This window comes from Zalophus californianus, chromosome 5 (assembly GCF_009762305.2).
Source record: "Zalophus californianus isolate mZalCal1 chromosome 5, mZalCal1.pri.v2, whole genome shotgun sequence".
Lineage (NCBI taxonomy): Eukaryota > Metazoa > Chordata > Mammalia > Carnivora > Otariidae > Zalophus > Zalophus californianus.
Window position 1 is genome coordinate 45,095,395 of NC_045599.1, and position 20,903 is coordinate 45,116,297.

General features: G+C 38.9%; 1 protein-coding gene across 4 annotated transcripts in view; it reads right to left on the bottom strand.

Moving 5' to 3' along the window:
• PDE4D (phosphodiesterase 4D) overlaps positions 1–20,903 on the bottom strand; it is a 1,508,086-nt gene that overhangs the window by 1,142,211 nt on the left and 344,972 nt on the right. For all 4 annotated transcript variants that reach the window (XM_027605099.2, XM_027605113.1, XM_027605114.2 and 1 more), the window contains exon 3: positions 8,265–8,399. In XM_027605099.2, the coding sequence (XP_027460900.1) occupies positions 8,265–8,306 (42 nt within the window). In that variant the 5' untranslated portion in view covers positions 8,307–8,399. The remainder of the gene's footprint in view (positions 1–8,264; positions 8,400–20,903) is intronic.

Sequence of the window (20,903 nt, forward strand, 5' to 3'; positions counted from 1 at the left end):
ATAGATGAATGGATAAAGAAGACATGAGATATATATATATCTCCATCTCCATGATGGTATAATATTCCATCATATATTTTGTGTGTGTGTGTGTGTGTGTGTGTGTGTATATTTCCACATCTTCTCTATCCATTCACATATAAATGTGATATGCATATGTATATATATAAAATATATGATGAAATATTATTCAGCCAGAAAAAAAAGAATGATATCACACCATTTGCAACTACATGGATGCAGCTAGAGAGTATAATGCTAAGCAAAATAAGCCAGTCAGAGATAGACAAATACCATATCATCTCACTTATATGTAGAATTTAAGAAACAAAACGAATGAGTAAAGGAAAAGAGAGACCAACCAAGAAACAAATTCTTAACTACAGAAAACAAACTGTTGGTTATCAGAGGGAAGGGGATGGGGAACGGGTGAAACAGGTGATGGGGATTAAAGAGTACACCTATCATGATCAAAGTTAAATTAAAATTAAATTAAAAAGAATATGAAACTGTTATAGAAGGAATGTTTGTGTCACCCCAAAACTCCTATTGATGTCCTGTACCCCAGTGTGATAGCATTTGGAGATCGGAGCCTTTGGGAGATAATTAGGATTAAATGAATTCACAGTGAGAAGGCCAGGAAGAGAGCTCTCATCAGGAACTGAATTGGCCAGCACCTTGAACTTGGACTTCCCAACCTCTAGCACTCTAAGAAAATACATTTCTGTTGCTTAAGCCCCACAGTCTACGGTAGTTTTGTTAGGGCAACTGAGCTGAGTAATACACTCTTTTGCCCCAATGCCATGATTTTATATTATCTGGAAAATGACCTTCAATTCAATTTATGAATGGGTACAACATGTCCTAGAATCAAAGAAATTCATAACTGGTGGGAAATGAACTCTCACCTAGTTTAACCACTCATGTTATGCCTGAATCTTTTGCATAATATGGAACTTGACTAAGTGATCCTGGAAGTTATGCTTGAACTCTTTTAGTGAGAGAAAGTTACGTCATTTCCTGGTGTTTCCATATGATTCATTTCTGGACCAGATACTATCACTCAGCTCTGTAGCTACAAAACAAAATATCTGCAAAGCTCAAGATTGAATTTATCAAACAACTACTATGTGCAGATGTTTTCCCCTTCGTTATGATATTTTTCTTTTTTTTTAAATATTTTTTATGTTCGGTTAGCCACTGTATAGTACATAATTAGTTTTTCATGCAGTGTTCAATAATTCATTAGTTAAGTATAACACCCAGTGCTCATCACAGCATGTGCCCTCCTCAATACCCATCACCCTGTTACCCTCTCCCCGCCACCTCCCTCCCCTCTGAAACCTCCAGATTGTTTCTCAGGGTCCATAGTCTCTCATGGTTCATCTCCCTCTCTGACTTCTCCCCCTTTGGATTTCCTTCCCTTCCCCTATGAACCTCTGTGCTATTGCTTATGTTCCTCATATGAGTGAAACCATATGATAATTGTCTTTCTCTGCTTGACTTACTTCATTTAACATAATCCTCTTCAGTTCCATCCATTTTCTACACACATAGGCACTAAGACTCAGGAAAAAAATAAGTAATTTCCTGAAGGTCAGATCTTTAAGCACTAGTGGATCTGAGGATTGAATCCAGGTATCTGCATTCAAAAACTATTCTCCTGCCACTGCAAAGAATGGCCTCTAACTCTTAATCTCAGGAAACAAACTGAGGGTTGCTGGAGTGGAGGGGGATGGGAGGGATGGGGTGGCTGGGTGACAGACATTGGGGGGAATATGTGCTATGGTGAGCGTTGTGAATTGTGTAAGACTAATGAATCAAAGACCTGTTCCCCTGAAACAAGTAATATATTATATGTTAATAAAAACAATAAAAAAAGAATGGCCTCTAAACTATTTTGATTATATACCCCTATCAGGAAAAATATCTTGAATGTATTTTCCCAATTCATGTATTTATCAATTGCACACATTTACATCTGTACATTTATCAAACATATGCAAAAAGCTGAAAAGTAAGTAAATATAAATAGGAGTCCTAATATTTTCTTTCTGAAGCCCAAATTTGAGATTGCTGCACTTGATCACATTGGCTCCCTTATACCAGTAAGAGAGTAAAAAGCCAGATCGGTGAAAGCATGTTACAATACTGAAAAGTTTTGGGTGCCTGGGTGGCTCAGTCATTAAGCGTCTGCCTTCGGCTCAGGTCATGATCCTAGGGTCCTGGGATCGAGTCCCACATCAGGCTCCCTGCTCAGCAGGAGACCTGCTTCTCCCTCTCCCACTCCCCCTGCTTGTGTTCCTGCTCTCGCTGTCTCTCTCTCTGTCAAATAAATAAATAAAATCTTAAAAAAAAAAAAAACAATACTGAAAAGTTTCAGAACCTAACATTGTGCTATCCTGATTAATACTCCTAATACAAAGAAAAGTAAATCCATTATTTTAAGAATTATTTTCAACAGAAGTACAAGCTGCTGGAGTTAAGACTTTAATCTCAGGAAAGTCATACTATATCAATATTTCACTGGAGAAATGCCAAGTCTGAGTCATGGATGTGATGCTGGGGTCGCTGTAAATGGCTCCTTTCTCTTTGGGACCAATGGATTGAGAAGAACCACTAGAGTTAACACAGGATGCTAAAGGGCTGTGGTAGAGTCTTGACCACTGTAGCAAATTAAACTAAAACTAATCAAAAGCAGAATTTTGCTAGAGCACTTTTTCATGGGATTTTCTAACAGCTTCAAAAAGCATAATCATTATTAATTACTCTTTCTGTCCTAAATTGCTATGCTATTTAGGTAGAAGGAAAAAAATCCCACGTTTACAACTAAATGCTGTTCTAGAATAAAATTAGATAATTTCATGAAAACATATTTGAGTCAGGAAAAGGCGAACTTTAAAAAGAGAAATTAGTTGATCCATTATAATTCAGAATAGTAAACAAAAATAGGGCTTCCCTTGTACATGGGATTTTCCTGCTTTTAAACTTATACTATATGAGTATACGCCCCATATACCTCACCAAGCCTCACTGTACCAACCATGGTTTTGGGATAGGTTGGTTTTATAGTAAAACTATAAAAAACTAAAATCTGTAATTGTTGTACAAATAAGACTTGTTCAGTCCTGTTAAAGCAGAAGCCAGAACAGCAAGAACTGTCCCCAGCTTCCCCAGATAGAAAAGACCCTCTGGAAGGTTAGCACAGAGGGAATCCTGCTTATGCTCTGCCCTTTCAGCACCCAAAAAAAACAAATGTGACCTCAAGTGCCCCAAGAGGTATAAAACTCCAAGAAGTCACAAGGACTTTAGAATGAGACATGTGAAAATGAAATGTCAGTCCACTAAGAATAGGCCTGAAAATTTTAAAAAGAGGTACAGAATGCATATCATAAAACTTTTCTACTGCAACGCTTCTTGTTGGAAATAAACACTTCATGCAAAGGGTCATCTGCCAGACCAAGGGTTTTCCTTTTCTTCTCTTTCCGTTTGTAATTACTATTAAATCAGAAAATACAGAGCTTGTAAAGAAGCAGGTGCTACCTAAGTGATCATCTGCTTTGTATTTTATGATATTTTTCATTTGTTTTTCCTTGAATGCCCTAATTTTTACAGAACTTCATCTGGACAACATGGTTTTTCCAACACTGGCATTTTACAGGCACTTGACATAGGTAAAAGCGGGTAAGAGATAGTTATTTTTGTTTTTAATCCGAGCTTTGACTACATTTTAAGAACCACAGAGAGGAAAGAACACAGGGAGGCTCTCTCACTTACAAGTTATGGCATCTAGGGCAAAGCCAGAGATAGAACTCATTAGGTATGTTTGATGTACCAAGCATCACTATGTGTTAATGTCATTTCCCCATCACCCATTACATTAGTGGAGTCAGTAATTTGTCAAATGTCCCACAGCTGGAAAGTTGAAAGAGCCAGATTTTGAACCCAATTCTGTATGATTTTAAAGCTCGCCTATTTTTTTCAACTATACCAAGCCACCTTTCAGGCAAGTCAGTTCATCTCCCCTGACCTCCATCTCAATTTCCCTATCAGCAAAATAAAAGGGTTGAGTTGGAAGATCTTTAAGCTCTCTTCGAACTATAAGAAGAAATTATATACCAGAAACTCTATAAAGTTTATAATCCCTGTAAAATATGGTGAAACCATTTTCATGAGAGATAAATATTAATACCATGTATTCTAAAAACAAATGATGTGAACAGCTGGAACAATTATGTAAGTCAGGAATGTAAAGCTTAAAATATTTGCTTTTGATATTTTCAACTGATGTACAATGTATTGTAGAATAGTTTCCCACATTTTAAATTTGTGGACCTCTTTCATTGTCATAAATTTGTGAATCACAACAGCAAAATTTAAAATATTTCATATTTTAATAACATGATAAAAAGACTGAGATTTTAAAATTTTGGTCCATTTATTATAAAAGTTTACATGTAAGTTCATCCTAATAATGTGTGACAATATTAACTCATTTAGACATTCAATTCATTTAGCTATTTTTAATTTAATAAGCAGCATTAAGTGCCTTAATTTACTTTAATGTAGCTTATGCTATTTAACTTACTTTGAATTAATTTTTAAGAAAATAATTATTAATAGATTTTAAAATTATATATTTTACTAGGTTCAGGAACAATATAAAACTATAGATCAAAACTAACCACATTATAGCATCAGAAATCGTGAAAAAAATAACACCTGTTTTTATGAGCTGATGTTTGAAAGTTTCTCTTAAATCAATTAATGTAAGTCCTGTTTTGTTTACACATGAGGAAATAAGAGAATATATTTAAGGCTGCTATTTCTTAACACTTTTCTACACATAATATTTTACAGGAATGGACAGTCTTTCTTTCCAGTAAATTGAAAACAAAGGAGAAATAACTGTCACTATATTTCCCTCTGTTCAACATCTTCAGGTTCCAGAGACATACTAGGGGTGCTATATAAGAATTTTACACAGACTAATGTAACTTGTAGATCCTGGTGAAGACAACTTGGGGTTAAACTTGCAGGATTTTTTTTTTTAAATTTCAATAAAAGTGTCCCTCTGTTTTCTATATTGAATCAACAGTCGGGGGTATACATTTAATAATTAACTTGAGTTTCCCAACCTACCTATTGTGTGAATTAAGTAAGATTGCCTTCCACCCTCCTATATCTTGAAACATCCCAATCTCCACAGCTGTGGACTGACTCACCCTCCCCACACCCGGTCCCTTCCACCTCAGGGGAAGGACCGCATCCATTTTGTTAACTACAAGCCCAGGAGGCACTTCCATACTTTTCCTCTCCCCTTGATCCTACATCTAATACCTTTCCAAAAGCCCTATTTTTTTTTCCTTCCCAAATCTCTCTTAACTATGTTCACTCTACCTCCCTACAGTTACCACCAGTGGATTCATTATTCTAGGTTTTGTTCATGACCTTGAAGCCACCACTTTCCCTAAACTACAGAATCATTGCGCATGAAGTTAATTCTGCCTGGAAACCCGCTTTGCCTCAGTAGACTAAGTCACCGTTCAGATCACAGACTACCCTGACGATCCCCTTTTCTAAGGAACGCCTGGACTGACTTCCCAGACTGAGCCAAGTCATTCTGTTATATGTTATCACTGTGCTAGGACGTTTCTCTCAGCAGGTATCGCAGGGTACTCATTCGCTCCTTCCTTTACCACGTAATTACCTACCATGTGAAAGATACAGTGACAAATAATTAAGCAAAGCATCTGTCTCAGGAAGTTCACATTCTAGGGTGGAGAAAGAAGCCATTACCTAGGAGGACGGGTAGAAGGTATTTGCCCTATGGAAGGAAATATAGTGGAGAATTACTGTTTCCCACCTATGTGTGTGATCCTTTGATGCCTGTGGTCTCCCACAGGAGACCCTAAAGACCACAGCCCCTGGGCCACGCTTCACTTTTGTACTGTTCACATGAGTTTTTCCTTTTTTTACCCACCACAAGCACAAATTATGTTCCCAAAAGAGCAAAATGGCACTTTAAGCAAAAGGTACTTTGTTTATATTTTTATAGCTAAAATTTTTCATGGATCCCCTCCAAATAAAGGAAGAATCCAGAGCATTAATCATAAAAAGAACACTGCGCCAGATCTTGAATGTGAGGAGAAAAATATGACCACTCTTTAAGTGTGCAAGAATAAATAACTGTCTAAAGATGACCTTTTTTTTTTTTTTTCCCTGCTCTTTTGTATGCCTGAAGTTTCACAATGACACATACAAGATACGTGGAGACATGCAGGGAGGAACAGAGGCTGTTTTAACATTTAGAATATTCTCTTTGGGTTTTTAAATGTCATAATGGCAAAGACAAACATTCTCAAATCCTAAACCAAATTAATTCTTAAAAATTTCCTCATCAAAACCAGGAAACACTTACTTCTAAGTGCATAATGTTGGATTTTGTTATAACAAAGACTTAAGGGGTGCAGGATGACTTTTTCAGACAAGTGCAAGATGAACTTTCGAAACTCTAAGGTGACAAATTCTAACTAGGCAAAAAGTCTGGCTCTTTCCTCTGAGAAACAGCAATCTCCCGCCTAGAGTCATTTAATTAAGTGAAAGCACTTTTTTATGCCAGTGGATTTTCAAGAAGCTAAGAAGCAGTGAAATGAGAGCTCTACTGTTTACATTTAGACACACGTAGGCAATTCAGGGTCTCTTAATCTGGGAATCTTGAGCCTTTCCACCAAGATGAAAATTTCTGCATTAAGCAAATATAAACAGGAAATCTCCTAGCATCATTAAGTGCTCACAGTTCCTTAAAGTCACGGCTCAGTTAATCATTTGCTTTTAGAATGTTTTCCTCCAAGAACAGGGCAATGTTTAATAATATTGTTTTAATTATCCAAAATATTCTCCCCTTTGCCTTTACACATTTTTCCCCTATCACAGGCACTAAAATTAAATGAAAGAAAGAAGCATTATGCGAATGGTTTACTTTCATATTTAACTTATAATAAAAAAACTCAGTAACAAGAAAGGTGTGTTGGCAGTCTGGTCATTTGCATGCAAGTCACCTCCTTTTACAATGAGCAACTATATGATGACCAGGCTCCAAGCCATGGTGCTTTTATCCAGTAATCCATACAACCAAACACCAACCAGGAAAACAAATGAATTTGGACACTTCCTCAGAGTTTGTTGAATTTCTTCAGTTGGTTATTAAACACAGTCAGTACTCTAAGAACTGGCACACCTCTGGGTACATGCTCATTTTTTAAGAAACCCTACTGAGCACACTATCCTTTCCTCTCCACAGGCACTGCTCACCCTGAAAAGCCTGATAGTAATTCTGCAAAGAATCAGAGATGGCCTAAGGCCATCACAAAAGAATCACGGGTTGCAACACAAAGCGTTCTCATACTAGAGAAATGTGTTTGCATTTGTGGTTTTTCTGATGCCTTCAAATGAATGATCCTACGTCACAACTGCATCTGTTTAGATGCCTTTTTCCCCCTTGGGTAAATGAACAAAGGGACATGTTCTTAGAGCTTGCCTCACAGAAATTAACAGCCTCCTTTCATCCTTGCCTTATGTAGCTTTCTTGGGGTTGCTCTATTTGCTTACACTTCCTTTCATAAGCTAATATGAATCTAAAAATTATCACTAACTCAGTGCCTTAAGGAGAGTAGGTAATTGGAAAGAAGACTTAATCTACACCAGGGCCCTGAGGACAGTCACTTAAAAAAAAAAAAAAAAAAAAACGCTAAAGGAGGAGAGAAATTAGAAACATATGCTAGGGTAGACAGCTCATGGAAGTGATGTCCTCCTAATCAAGTATTCATGTTATTTACCATGTACATGAACTTTTGGAATGTCATTGATTGAAGTACTTAGCGGCGTAAATTCAATTTATCCTGTTGGACTTGCCCAGAAAATTCGATATTCAAGACATAAATTTCTTCAGTTTCAGTTTTTAATCATATAATTTCTGCATCAATCCAAATATCAGAGCGTCCAATCTCACACCATTAGGCTTATACAAATGAATGGTAAGGCATAGAAACTGGCTGAAAGAGAATTCCCATCAAATGTCAACCAGGACACAGAGAGAAACAAGTCTCCATTTGTTAACAAGCTGTGTACAGTCTGACAACCTAAAGTTGACCTAGGGTCTTCCACAAGCCTAATCATGATAGCACAGTATTAAAATCTAAAGAAAACAGTAAAAATTATGTGTACACATTTTTAGAAAAGAAATGAAAACAAAAGGTACTTACACTTTTGCTCCGAGAAAGCAAATCACAGGTATTTCTTTTCATGGTGGTGTTTTAAGTAATTCAAACGGACAATAGTTGTTTCCAATGTCACTTCTCTCACTGCAACAATTATCCACTCAAAAGCCAACTGGCATTCTGAAGAGAAAGGCAAGGAAATGTTTAATCAAGTATATGATTAACACGTGCACTTCAAAATTCTGTCTTAGACTAGGACAGTAATTCTTAAATTATTCAGCAGAACAAGCTAAAATGGTGCTATGTTTAAAGCAATAAAAGTACACACAAGCAGCATTTCCAAAACAGCTTTTGTTAAGTGTAAGTTAGAGATTTCAAGCACCATCTGTTTTCCATTAAATATTCAAGTCTACTTTTCTAGCGGCTTAAAAAATAGGTATGGTAGCCACAACTTACACTTACATGTATGAAATGAAGATTCATGCTGAGCTGTATACATGCGGATTCTGGCTGGTACAGCTGGGGACCCCTCAGTTTTCCACTAAGCATTCACTAAATAAGGTAGCCTTGTCCACCACCAGAAGGATCTGACTACATCTGAAAGCACTCTGACCATAGCATGGTGGCCTCCTGTTTCATCATTAGCAATAATCCACAATACAGTGGTTCTTCAGTAAATTTAATGAGTTCTCTACACTTTGGGTTCAAAGATGTTGTAAGAAATGGTTGGGAGAAACAGTTTACCAAGTTTAGCAACATCTATGATTTCTAAGAATATCCCAGAGTAGCTGTCACTTGAATGACATGATAGCCTTATTACCTTACCTTCACTTCCCACTAGACATTAAGAAGGAGATTCTGTTTTTTGTTTTGAAGAAAGAGCAAATACAATAGCTATAGAAGTTGTGTTCATTCTGCTATTCAGCTGAATCTGGCCATGATTTAAATATTCACATGGAATATTTGCATGTGGGCTGAAATGCCTTTTGGGAAAAAAGTCATTCTAAGAGAACAGGGATAAGGCAAATGGGCTTGACCAAAACACAAAACCGCTGACATTGCAGATGTAGGCTGAAATGGTGGGAACAGACCAAATCTAACAAGAGCATGTAGTCTATCATTTGGATTTACTCTAAGTTTCTCAAAAGACTTGTGCCTGAGGTTTAGGGAGAAGAATAACAGTGAGCAAGGTCTGAAGGAGTCTGCTTTACTGAAATGATGGAAAAATATCAAAGTGAAGGATAGTGTGAATTATACATTCAAAAATATATACTTTCAAACAAAGTAACTACATGTACTTTAAGAACACACAAAACACATGGAGGGAGGGCTCCAGGGAACACAGCCTCCATCCGGGTTCCTGGAGCAGGCCAGCCGTCAGCAACAGGGGAAGCCACTGGTCCCCCACACCAGTGCACAGGTACCTTCTTCACCAAGCTCTCCAGAATTGTGCAGTGGCTTACTCTCAAGGTTCAAAGACTTGTTTTGAACACATGTGAATCATGTGTTAGACTTATGAAACTAGAAGGCAGATACTTTTAGGGAGGCCAGAGATCCCACAGCAAGGTGGAGTTAGAACTGGAGAAATCTAGTTTATCACTGCTAAGAATATCCCAAGTCACAACTTGGGAAACACAAAGGGCACTGAGACACAAAGCCTTCTTCCAGGGTTCATATAAATGTTTGCCTGAGGTTAAAAAAAAAAGTACAATCAATTGTGAATTTCTAGGATAAATATGGTTTCTTTGAGAGTGTGTGGATTATTTTTCAGGGAGTGGGGATTGGAGGGAAGAGGTAATCCACAAATGCAAAGTTCTCAGCTAGTATACCTCCAGCACTTTAGTCACCTTTCCCAAGTGGGTTTTTATACCATTCATTTTATAAGTTCTCAGAAAATGTGAAATTATATTACCCACCTTGAATCAATGTAAGAAGTGGACAGAAATAATATAAACTGAGAACTAAATATTCCATATATAGGGAGAAAATAAAATCCAACTAAATGCTATGGGAAGCTTGTACACTCTCTGAGAAAAATACATTCAAAATATTTAATTACTCACTCAGTAATTAATGAGTACTCTTAGGGGCAACCAGGGAATAGTTAGTTGCCCCTAGTGAGCTAGTAACTCAATAGTTTTAAATTAACAAATCAGCCAAATCAGACAAATCATGGAATTGACCTGGTAAGGTTTGCTGAAATCATCAAGTTTTTAAGAAATTTGCCTTGACATCATTTAAAGACTTCCCATAGGAACTTGGAACCTGTGGATTTTTGAGTAGGCAAATGGGTATAACTGAAAATTGACTGTTGATGGGCAGGCCCTTCTCAGCCTATATACTTGGGAGGCAGCATGGTCTGGCTAAAACAGTATGGACCTTGAAACAAAGAGGCATAGGATTTGAAACCAAAGAGGTTAGGATTTCAGATCTCCAAGAGCATTCTGTGTAGCTTTCAGTGAGTTACTAAACTTTCTGACCTTTTTTGAGATCTGCAAAAAGGAGGTAATAATAACTCATGGGTGTTTTGAGTTAAATGATCTGATGTGTACAAAACGATGTCTAGAAGAATGCTTGGCTCACATTACCACCACCACCATCATCATCAGCCTTCATTGCTGCCTTTTTCTTCTCTTAGTATCAAATGACAAGTACCAAAAACCCATTCTTATTTTTCTACTTAAAAGCGTCCAACTCCCTCAGATAAGACAGAACGAGGAAAATATACTTTCAACTAAGTGGTAATGAATAATGTATCCATTAAGGTCCCAGGAATAAATAGCACACTCATATTAGGATCATTTACAGAGGGGTTAGTAAAGAGATTATTAAAGAATATGACAGTAGAGAGGAGCAAGATGGCAGAGGAGTAGGAGACCTAAATTTCATCTGGTCCCAGGAGTTCAGCTAGTTATCAAACCATTCTGACACCTACAAACTCAACAGGAGATCAAAGAAAAGAATAGCAGCAACTCTCTGAACAGAAAAGCAACCACTTTCTGGAAGGTTGTACGTGCAGAGAAGTGAACCCGAGGCAATATTCAGGAGGACAGACGGCAGGGGAGGAGGCCTCCGTCGGTTGCTTCTGGCAAGTGATAGAGCAGCGGAGCACAAAATCGGAACTTTCAGAAGTTGGCTTTGCTGAGGGCCATCACTCCAGTGACTAAGCGGGAGGTGGAACCCTCGCTGGGACAGTGTGGTCTCAGGACCCTTGGGGTCACAGAAAGACCGGGGATGCCTGAGTGTGGCAGAGCTCCCAGGTATCGGAGCAGAGAAGCCAACTGCACAGACAAAGCCAAGTAGTGGGCTCTCAGCTCGGGGTTGCCATAAACCGTGATCCGCGGCACAGTCGGGCCACTGCTCTTCCAGCCTGGACCCAACGAGGGGCAGATCCAGGGAGACTCCCCTTCCTCCCCCAGGAGGAGTGGCGCGGGAGCGCACCGCAGGAATCTGCTGGATTTGGAGACTCCACACGGAGTCGTGTGCCAGAAATAGAAATGCTTGGTCACAGGCCAGGTGAGCACAGAGAATGGCCAGAGATCAGGGAGACGGGAGTGATTGACTGCTTTTCTCTGGGGGCTCACTGAGTGGGGCCCTGAGTTCTCAGCTCCTCTGGGGCAGAGATTGGGGGACCACCATTTTCACTCTCATCCTCCAAAACTGTAGGAAAGCTTGCAGGGAACAAAAGCTCCTGAGAGCAAACCGGAGCAGGTAACTTAGCCCAGCCCCCAGCAAGGGCGGGGCAATTCCGCCTCCAGCAAAGACATTTAAGAATCACTGCAACAGGCCTCTCCCACAGAAGATCAGCAAGAACAGCCAGCCAAGACCAAGTTTACCGATCAATGAGAAGGGAAGAACTCCAGCACTAGGGGAATACAGGACATAAAATTCATGGCTTTTCCCCCCTGATTCTTTAGTCTTTCAAAGTTAGTTTTTTTAATTTTCTTTTTCTATTTTTTTTAATTTTTCTTTTTCCCTTTTTCAACCAACAACATATCAATCCCTTTTTTAAAAATCTTTTTTATTTTTCATTTTTAGAGTCACATTCTATCCCTTCATTGTAGTTAACCTTATTTTTCTGTATAGATATGTTGTTCTCTCTTTAAAATTTTGGGATACAGTTTCTTCTAACAGATCAAATCATACCCCTAAATCTCTAGTGTCTGGCTTTGTTCTAGTTTCCAGCCTGATCACATTCTCTCTCTTTTTTGTTGTTGTTTTCTTAAAACTTCTCTTCTTTCTTTTTTCAACCAACTTATCAATTCCTTTTATGAAATCTTTTATAATTTTCATCTTTACAGTCCTATTGTATCCCTTCACCGTATTTACCCTTATTTTTGTACATATATAAGTTTTTCTTTCTTTAAAATTTTGGAAAAGAGTTTCTTCTAACAGACCAAAACACAATCAAAATCTGCTGTCACTGATCTATTCACCAGCCTGATCATATTTGATCATATTTTTTTTTTTCTTTTTTCTTTCTTTCCCTTTCTTTTCCCCCAGTTTTGGGGCTCTTCTGATTTGTTTAGTGTATATTTTTCTGGGGTGGTTGTTACCCTGTTAGCATTTTGTTCTCTCATTCATCTATTCTCCTCTGGACAAAATGACAAGATGGAAAAAACCACCTCAAAAAAAAAAAGAACAAGAGGCAGTACTGACTGCCAGGGACCTAATCAATACGGACATCAGTAAGATGTCAGAACTAGAGTTCAGAATGACGATTATAAAGATACTAGCTGGGCTTGAAAAAAGCATGGAAGATACAAGAGAAACCCTATCTGGAGAAATAAAAGAACTAAAATTTAACCAAGTTGAAATCAAAAAGGCTATTAATGAGGTGCAATCAAAAATGGAGGCTCTAACGGCTAGGATAAATGAGGCAGAAGAGAGAATTAGTGATGTAGAAGACCAAATGATGGAGAATAAAGAAACTGAGAAAAAGAGAGATAAACAACTACTAGATCATGACGGCAGAATTCAAGAGATAAGTGATACCATAAGATGAAACAATATTAGAATAATTGGGATCCCAGAAGAAGAAGAAAGAGATAGACGGGCAGAAGGTATATTGGAGCAAATTATAGCAGAGAACTTCCCGAATGTGGAGAAGGAAACAAGCATCAAAACCCAGGAGGCACAGAGAATCCCCCTCAAAATCAATAAAAATCGGTCAACATCCCGACATCTAATAGTAAAACTTACGAGTCTCAGAGACAAAGAGAAAATCCTGAAAGCAGCTCGGGACAAGAGGTTTGTAACCTACAACAGTAGAAACATTAGACTGGCAGCAGACCTGTCCACCGAGACCTGGCAGGCCAGAAAGGACTGGCATGATATATTCAGAGTCCTAAATGAGAAAAATATGCAGCCAAGAATACTATATCCAGCTAGGCTGTCATTGAAAATAGAAGGAGAGATAAAAAGCTTCCAGGACAAACAAAAACTAAAAGAATTTGCGAACACCAAACCAGCCCTACAAGAAATATTGAAAGGGGTCCTCTAAGCAAAGAGAGAACCTAAAAGTAACATAGACCAGAAAGGAACACAGACAATATACAGGAACAGTCACCTTACAGGCAATACAGTGCCACTAAATTAATATCTTTCAATAGTTACCCTGAATGAAAATGGGATAAATGCCCTAATCAAAAGACACAGGCTATCAGATTGGATTAAAAACCAAGACCCATCGATATGCTGTCTGCAAGAGACTCATTTTAGAACCAAAGGCACCTTCAGATTTAAAGTGAGGGGGTAGAAGAAAACCATTTACCATGCTAATGGACATCAAAAGAAAGCTGGGGTGGCAATCCTTATATCACACAAATTAGATTTTAAACCAAAGACTATAATAAGAGATGAGGAAGGATACTACATCACACTTAAAGGGTCTATCCAACAAGAAGATCTAACAATTGTAAATATCTATGCCCCTAACATGGGAGCAACCAATTATATAAGTCAATTAATAACAAAAGCAAAGAAACACATCAACAATAATACAATAATAGTAGGGGATTTTAACACCCCCTCACTGAAATTGACAGATCATCTAAGCAAAAGATCAACAAGGAAATGAATGCTTTCAATGACACATTGGACCAGATGGACTTCACAGATACATTCAGAACATTCCATCCCAAAGCAACAGAATACACATTCTTCTCTAGTGCCCATGGAACATTCTCCAGAATAGATCATATCCTGGATCATAAATCAGGTCTCAACCAGTACCAAAAGATTGGAATCATTCCCTGCATATTTTCAGACCACAATGCATTGAAACTAGAAGTCAATCACAAGAGGAAAGTTGGAAAAAACTCAAATACATGAAGGTTAACAAGCATCCTACTAAAGAATGAATGGGTCAACCAGGAAATTAAAGAAGAATTTTAAAAAATTCATGGAAACAAGTGAAAATGAAAACACAACTGTTCAAAATCTTTGGGATACAGCAAAGGCGGTCTTAAGAGGAAAGTATATAGCAATACAAGCCTTTCTCAAGAAACAAGAAAGGTCTCAAATACACAACCTAACCCTACACCTAAAGGAGCTGGAGAAAGAACAGCAAAGAAAGCCTAAACCCAGAAGGAGAAGAGAAATCATAAAGATCAGAGCAGAAATCAATGAAATAGAAACCAAAAGAACAGCAGAACAGATCAACGAAACTAGGAGCTGGTTCTTTGAAAGAATTAACAAGATTGATAACCCCCTGGCCAGACTTATCAAAAAAAAAAGAGAAAGGACCCAAATAAATAAAATCATGAATGCAAGAGGAGAGATCACAACCAACACTAAAGAAATACAATTATAAGAACATATTATGAGCAACTCTATGCCAGCAAATTAGACAATCTGGAAGAAATGGATGCATTCCTAGAGACCTATAAACTAACAAAACTGAACCAGGAAGAAATAGAAAACCTGAACAGACCCTTAACCAGTAAGGAAATTGAAGCAGTAACCAAAAATCTCCCAACAGCCAAGAGCCCAGGGACAGATGGCTTTCCAGGGCAATTCTACCAAACATTTAAAGAAGAATTAATACCTAGTCTCCTGAAACTGTTCCAAAAAATAGAAATGGAAGGAAAATTTCCAAACTCATTTTATAAGGCCAGCATTACCTTGATCCCAAAATCAAAGACCCCATCAAAAAGGAGAACTACAGACCAATATCCCTGATGAACAGGGATGCAAAAATTCTCACCAAAATACTAGCCAGTAGGATCAAACAGTACATTAAAAGGATCATTCACCATGACCAAGTGGGATTTATTCCTGGGCTGCAAGGTTGGTTCAACAACCGCAAATCAATCAATGTGATACAATACATTCATAAAAGAAAGAACAAGAACCATATGATCCTCTCAATAGATGCAGAAAACGCATTTGACAAAGTAGAGCATCCTTTCTTGATTAAAACTCTTCACAGTGTAGGGACAGAGGGCACATACCTCAATATCATAAAAGTCATCTATGAAAAACCCACAGCGAACATCATTCTATATGGGGAGAAGCTGGGAGCTTTTCCCCTAAGGTCAGAAACATGGCAGGGATGTCCACTCTCACCACTGTTATTCAACATAGTCTTAGAAGTCCTAACCTCAGCAATCAGACAACCAAAAGAAATAAAAGGCATCCAAACTGGCAAAGAAGAAGTGAAACTCTCACTTTTTGCAGATGATATGATACTTTATGTGGAAAACCCAAAAGACTCCACCCCAAAACTGCTAGCACTCATACAGAAATTCAATAAACTGGTAGGATATAAAATCAATACACAGAAATCAGTTGCATTTCTACACACCAAAAACAAGACAGAAGAAAGAGAAATTAAGGAGTCAATCCCATTTACAATTGTACCCAAAACCGTAAGATACCTAGGAATAAATCTAACCAAAGAGGCAAAGAATCTGTACTCAGAAAACTATAAAATACTCATGAAAGAAATTGAGGAAGACACAAAGAAATGGAGAAACAATCCACGCTCATGGATTGGAAGAAAAATTTTGTGAAAATGTCTATGCTACCTAGAGAAATCTACACATTTAAAGCAATCCCTGTCAAAATACCATCCACTTTTTTCAAAGAAATGGAACAAATAATCCTAAAATTTGTATGGAACCAGAAAATACCCCAAGTAGCCAGAAGAATGTTGAAAAAGAAAAGCAAAGCTGGTGGCATCACAATTCTGGACTTAAGCTCTATTACAAAGCTGTAATCACCAAGACAGGACAGTACTGGCACAAAAACAGACACATAGATCAATGGAACAGAATAGAGAGCCCAGAAATGGACCCTCAACTCTATGGTCAACTCATCTTCCACAAAGCAGGAAAGAATGTCCAATGGAAAAAAGTCTCTTCAATAAATGGTGTTGGGAAAATTGGACAGCCACACGCAGAAGAATGAAACTGGACCATTTCCTCACAACACACACAAAAATAGACTCAAAATGGATAAAAGACCTAAATGTGAGACAGGAATCCATCAAAATTCTTGAGGAGAACACAAGCAGCAACCTCTTCGACCTCAGCCACAGCAACTTCTACCTAGAAACATCGCCAAAGGCAAGGGAAGCAAGGGCAAAAATGAACTATTGGGACTTCCTCAAGATAAAAAGCTTTTGCACAGCAAAGGAAACAGTCCACAAAACCAAAAGACAACCGACAGAATGGGAGAAGATATTTGCAAATGACATGTCTGATAAAGGGCTAGTATCCAAAATCTATAAGGAACTTGTCAAACTCAACACCCAAAGAACAACTAATCCAATCAAGAACTGGGCAGAAGACATGAACAGATATTTCTGCAAAGAAGACATCCAAATGGCCAATAGCCACATGAAAAAGTGCTCAACATCACTCAGCATCAGGGAAATCCAAATCAAAACCTCAATGAGATACCACCTCACACCAGTCAGAATGGCTCAAATTAACAAGTCAGGAAATGACAGTTGTTGGCGAGGATGTGGAGAAAGGGGAACCCTCCTACATCGTTGGTGGGAATGCAAGCTGGTGCAGCCACTCTGGAAAACGGTACGGAGGTTCCTCAAACAGTTGAAAATAGAGCTACCCTATGATCCAGCAATTGCACTACTGGGTATTTACCCCAAAGGTACAAATGCAGTGATCCAAAGGGGCACCTGCACCCCAATGTGTATAGCAGCAATGTCCACCATAGCCCAACTATGGATAGAGCCAAGATGTCCGTCAACAGATGAATGGATAAAGAAGATGTGGTGTGTTTGTGTATACACACACACACACACACACACACACACAATGGAATATCATGTAGCCATCAAAAAAATGAAATCTTGCCATTTGCAACGACATGGATGGAACTAGAGGGTATTATGCTAAGCGAAATAAGTCAATCAGAGAAAGACATGTATCATATGCTCTCATTGCTATGAGCAATTTGAGAAACAAGACAGAGAATCAGAGGGGAAGGGAGGGAAAAATGAAACAAGATGAAACCAGAGACAAACCATAAGAGACTCTTAATCTCAGGAAAAAAACTGAGGGTTGCTGGAGTGGAGGGGGTGGGAGGGATGAAGTTGGCTGGGTGATAGACATTGGGGAGGGTATGTACTATGGGGAGCGCTGTGAATTGTGTAAGACTGATGAATCACAGACCTGTACCTCTGAAACAAATAATACACTATATGTTAATAAAAAATTTTTTTTTAATTAAAAAAAAAAGATGACAGTAGGGGGGCACCTGGATGGCTCAGTTGATTAAGCATCTGACTCCTGGTTTCTGCTCAGGTCATGATCCACTTGGCCTGGGATGGAGTCCTGCATGGCATCAGGCTCCACACTCAGTGAGGGGTCTGCTTATCTCCTTCTCTCTCTCTCCCTCTGCCCCTCCCCCCAATGTGTGTGTGTGTGTGTGTGTGTGTGCGTGCGCGCGCACACACACACACACGTACACACACATGTGCTCTCTCAAATAAATAAGTGCAATCTTTAAAAAAACGGAAGATGAGAGTAGGGTAAAGAAATCTACAAAGGATAGTGACATTCTTGCAACTAGTAATAATGAAGTTTTTATCACCCCCAAAAGGGACAAGGAGAGGGGGATGTCACAGATACCTAGGGGGAGAGTGTCATAGCATAAGCTGCCTTGAAAAAGGTTATTCTCTGGGCATAGCTAGTCTCAGTTGACCCAGAAAGGAAGGAGATAAGGAGGTGAATGTGATCTCATCCTCCTCTGGTCTCCTGCTGGGACTCCCCACTGGCCAAATGCAGAGCCAGAGGACAAAGGAAGCTGCTGCTATCCACCTCACTGGTCAGCCTCCCATGGCAGAAAGCATCCTAGAGCTGGGTGGGGAGGAGAGCAGAGTTGGAGGGGACGTGGGAGATGCGCCACACAAATGGAATCTGCAGCCCAGGAAGAGGATTACACTTTTCTGCTCATTTCATCGTAAGAAAAATATCATTTATCTTTTATCTTCCTAATAAACCTGTGAGGTAGATATCATTAATGAATTCTGCCCATTGCACAAAAAAGGAAATCAGCTCCAAGCATCAAACCGCCCGGTAAATAGCAAAATCAAGATTCAAACCTGATTTGTGTGACTCCAAAGTCCATGTTTTTGTCTAGGCTGCCATCATGCTTTGCAGCCAGTATCCGGCATGAACCAATGCATTTTAATGATCGACAAATGGTAACCTCTGCAAATACCAAAGCTGTGCCCAAACCAAACAGTGTTTGATAAAAGAGGGAAAATAAAAAAGGTTTACTCTCAGAAAGTCAGTTATCTTAGTTCCTACAAATTCCTCCCTCAGCAAAGATAATGCCATGAGACAGCAGAAATGCTTGCTCCCTCCAGGGGCACTAAATCGAAAACCAGGTGAGAGAACACTCACACATGCAATTTCATTACTATAGGAGTTTCCACATAAAAGTTAATTAGGGAGAAGGAAGAGTCAGCTCCTGCAGAGAGAACACGTTAAAAATAAAAAGAGAGGAGCTAGGTAAGATAGATGGTGCTGGAACACTCAGAGACAGAATCTGAGCTACAGCACCTGTATAAATTTTGCGGCTTCGATGAAAGGATAAGGGAGTTAAGACAGGTTCTTTTCTAGAGATTAAGGATTTAGAGTGTGGAAAAAGCCCTGAACTGGGCATCAGAAGAAGTAAGCTCCACTCACAGCAATGTGTCATATACACAAACCGGGTGGTATTATGAAAATCCCGTCTCTTTTTCCCTCCACCAGTGGCTTGCTTCTCTGTGAAGAGGAGATAACATTATCTCCACAACCCACCTCCCAGGGTTGTTATGGGGATCAATTAGAGAGTGTGTCAAAAAGTTTTCTGCAATCTATCAAGTTCCCTGCAAACGTAAGTTGCATCTGGGGCACCTGGGTGGCTCAGTCAGTTAAGCGTCTGCCTTCGGCTCAGGTCATGATCTCAAGGTCCTCGGATGGAGTCCTGCGCTGGGCTCTCTGCTCAGCGGAAAGCCTGCTTCTCCCTTTCCCACTCCCCCTGCTTGTGTTCCCTCTCTATCTCTCTCTGTCAAATAAATAAAAACAGTCTTAAAAAAAAAAAAACGTAAGTTGCATCTATTCGTTCAAACATCAGATGTGCCAATGCAGGGCGACACTCTAAATATAACTGAAAAAGTTCTAATTACTCACAAATATTAGAGAGACTACTGAATATATTTTATGTATTTTAGAGACCTTTTTTATTCTTTATTCTTTCATAATTAATATTTTTTATTCTACACAGTAATTAATTTCATGTAATGACTGCTGAATCATAAAATCACTCAGATGAATTTAAAAAAAACACATTTACTGGGCATCATGAATGGACCAGGCATTCTACTAAGCTCTCAGATAACCTCCAAACTTTCTAGATTCAGAGGGGAAGAATGGTTTTGATACCATTGCCTATGAATGATCAAAGGATAGTCAATTAGTTTGTCTCCAACTCAGTTTCTTCACCACCTCAGCAAGATCTGTCTTTCTGGGACTGTATAAAATAGACATCAAAATGAAACCAGGATAGGGTGCCTGGGTGGCTCAGTTGGTTAAGCTTCTGCCTTCGGCTCAGGTCATGATTCCAGGGTCCTGGGATCAAGTCCCATAACGGGCCCCCTACTCAGCAGGGAGTCGGCTCCTCCCTCTTTACCCTCCCCCTGGCTATTCGTGATTTCTCTCTCACTCTTTCTCTCAAATTAAAAAAAAAAAAAAAAGAAACCAGGGTAGACAGTCTCTTTCCTGGATTAAATTCTAATCTAAAAAGAAAAATAAGTAGATATGGCACATAATTTTTAAAAAAGTTTGGTCACAGTAAAAGATAACCTCAAGGAAGTACAATAAAAATAGACTCAATTTACTGAGGATTGTCCACCAAAATATGTGCAAACAAGAACCCTGGAGGTGGCAATTCAAGAATTAAAGGCTCAGAAAGTTAAAAGATGCATAGGAGTAAAAAAACAGACTTTTGCTGAGTAGGTTTGAGTTAATGCCATAGGCTCTTAAATGCCCACTAATTTGCCCCATCCACACATAAGATCGGTAATGTGGACACTTGCCCCAGTGACCCTCAGCTAGATCTGTGCAGAGACAAAGGAAGAAAAATCCCTGGTATTTCCTCATACCTTCTAAAGTTGTGAATTAAGAGAAAGGAGTCCTTGCTGGACTAGATCTGAGGGTGACCAGAGTT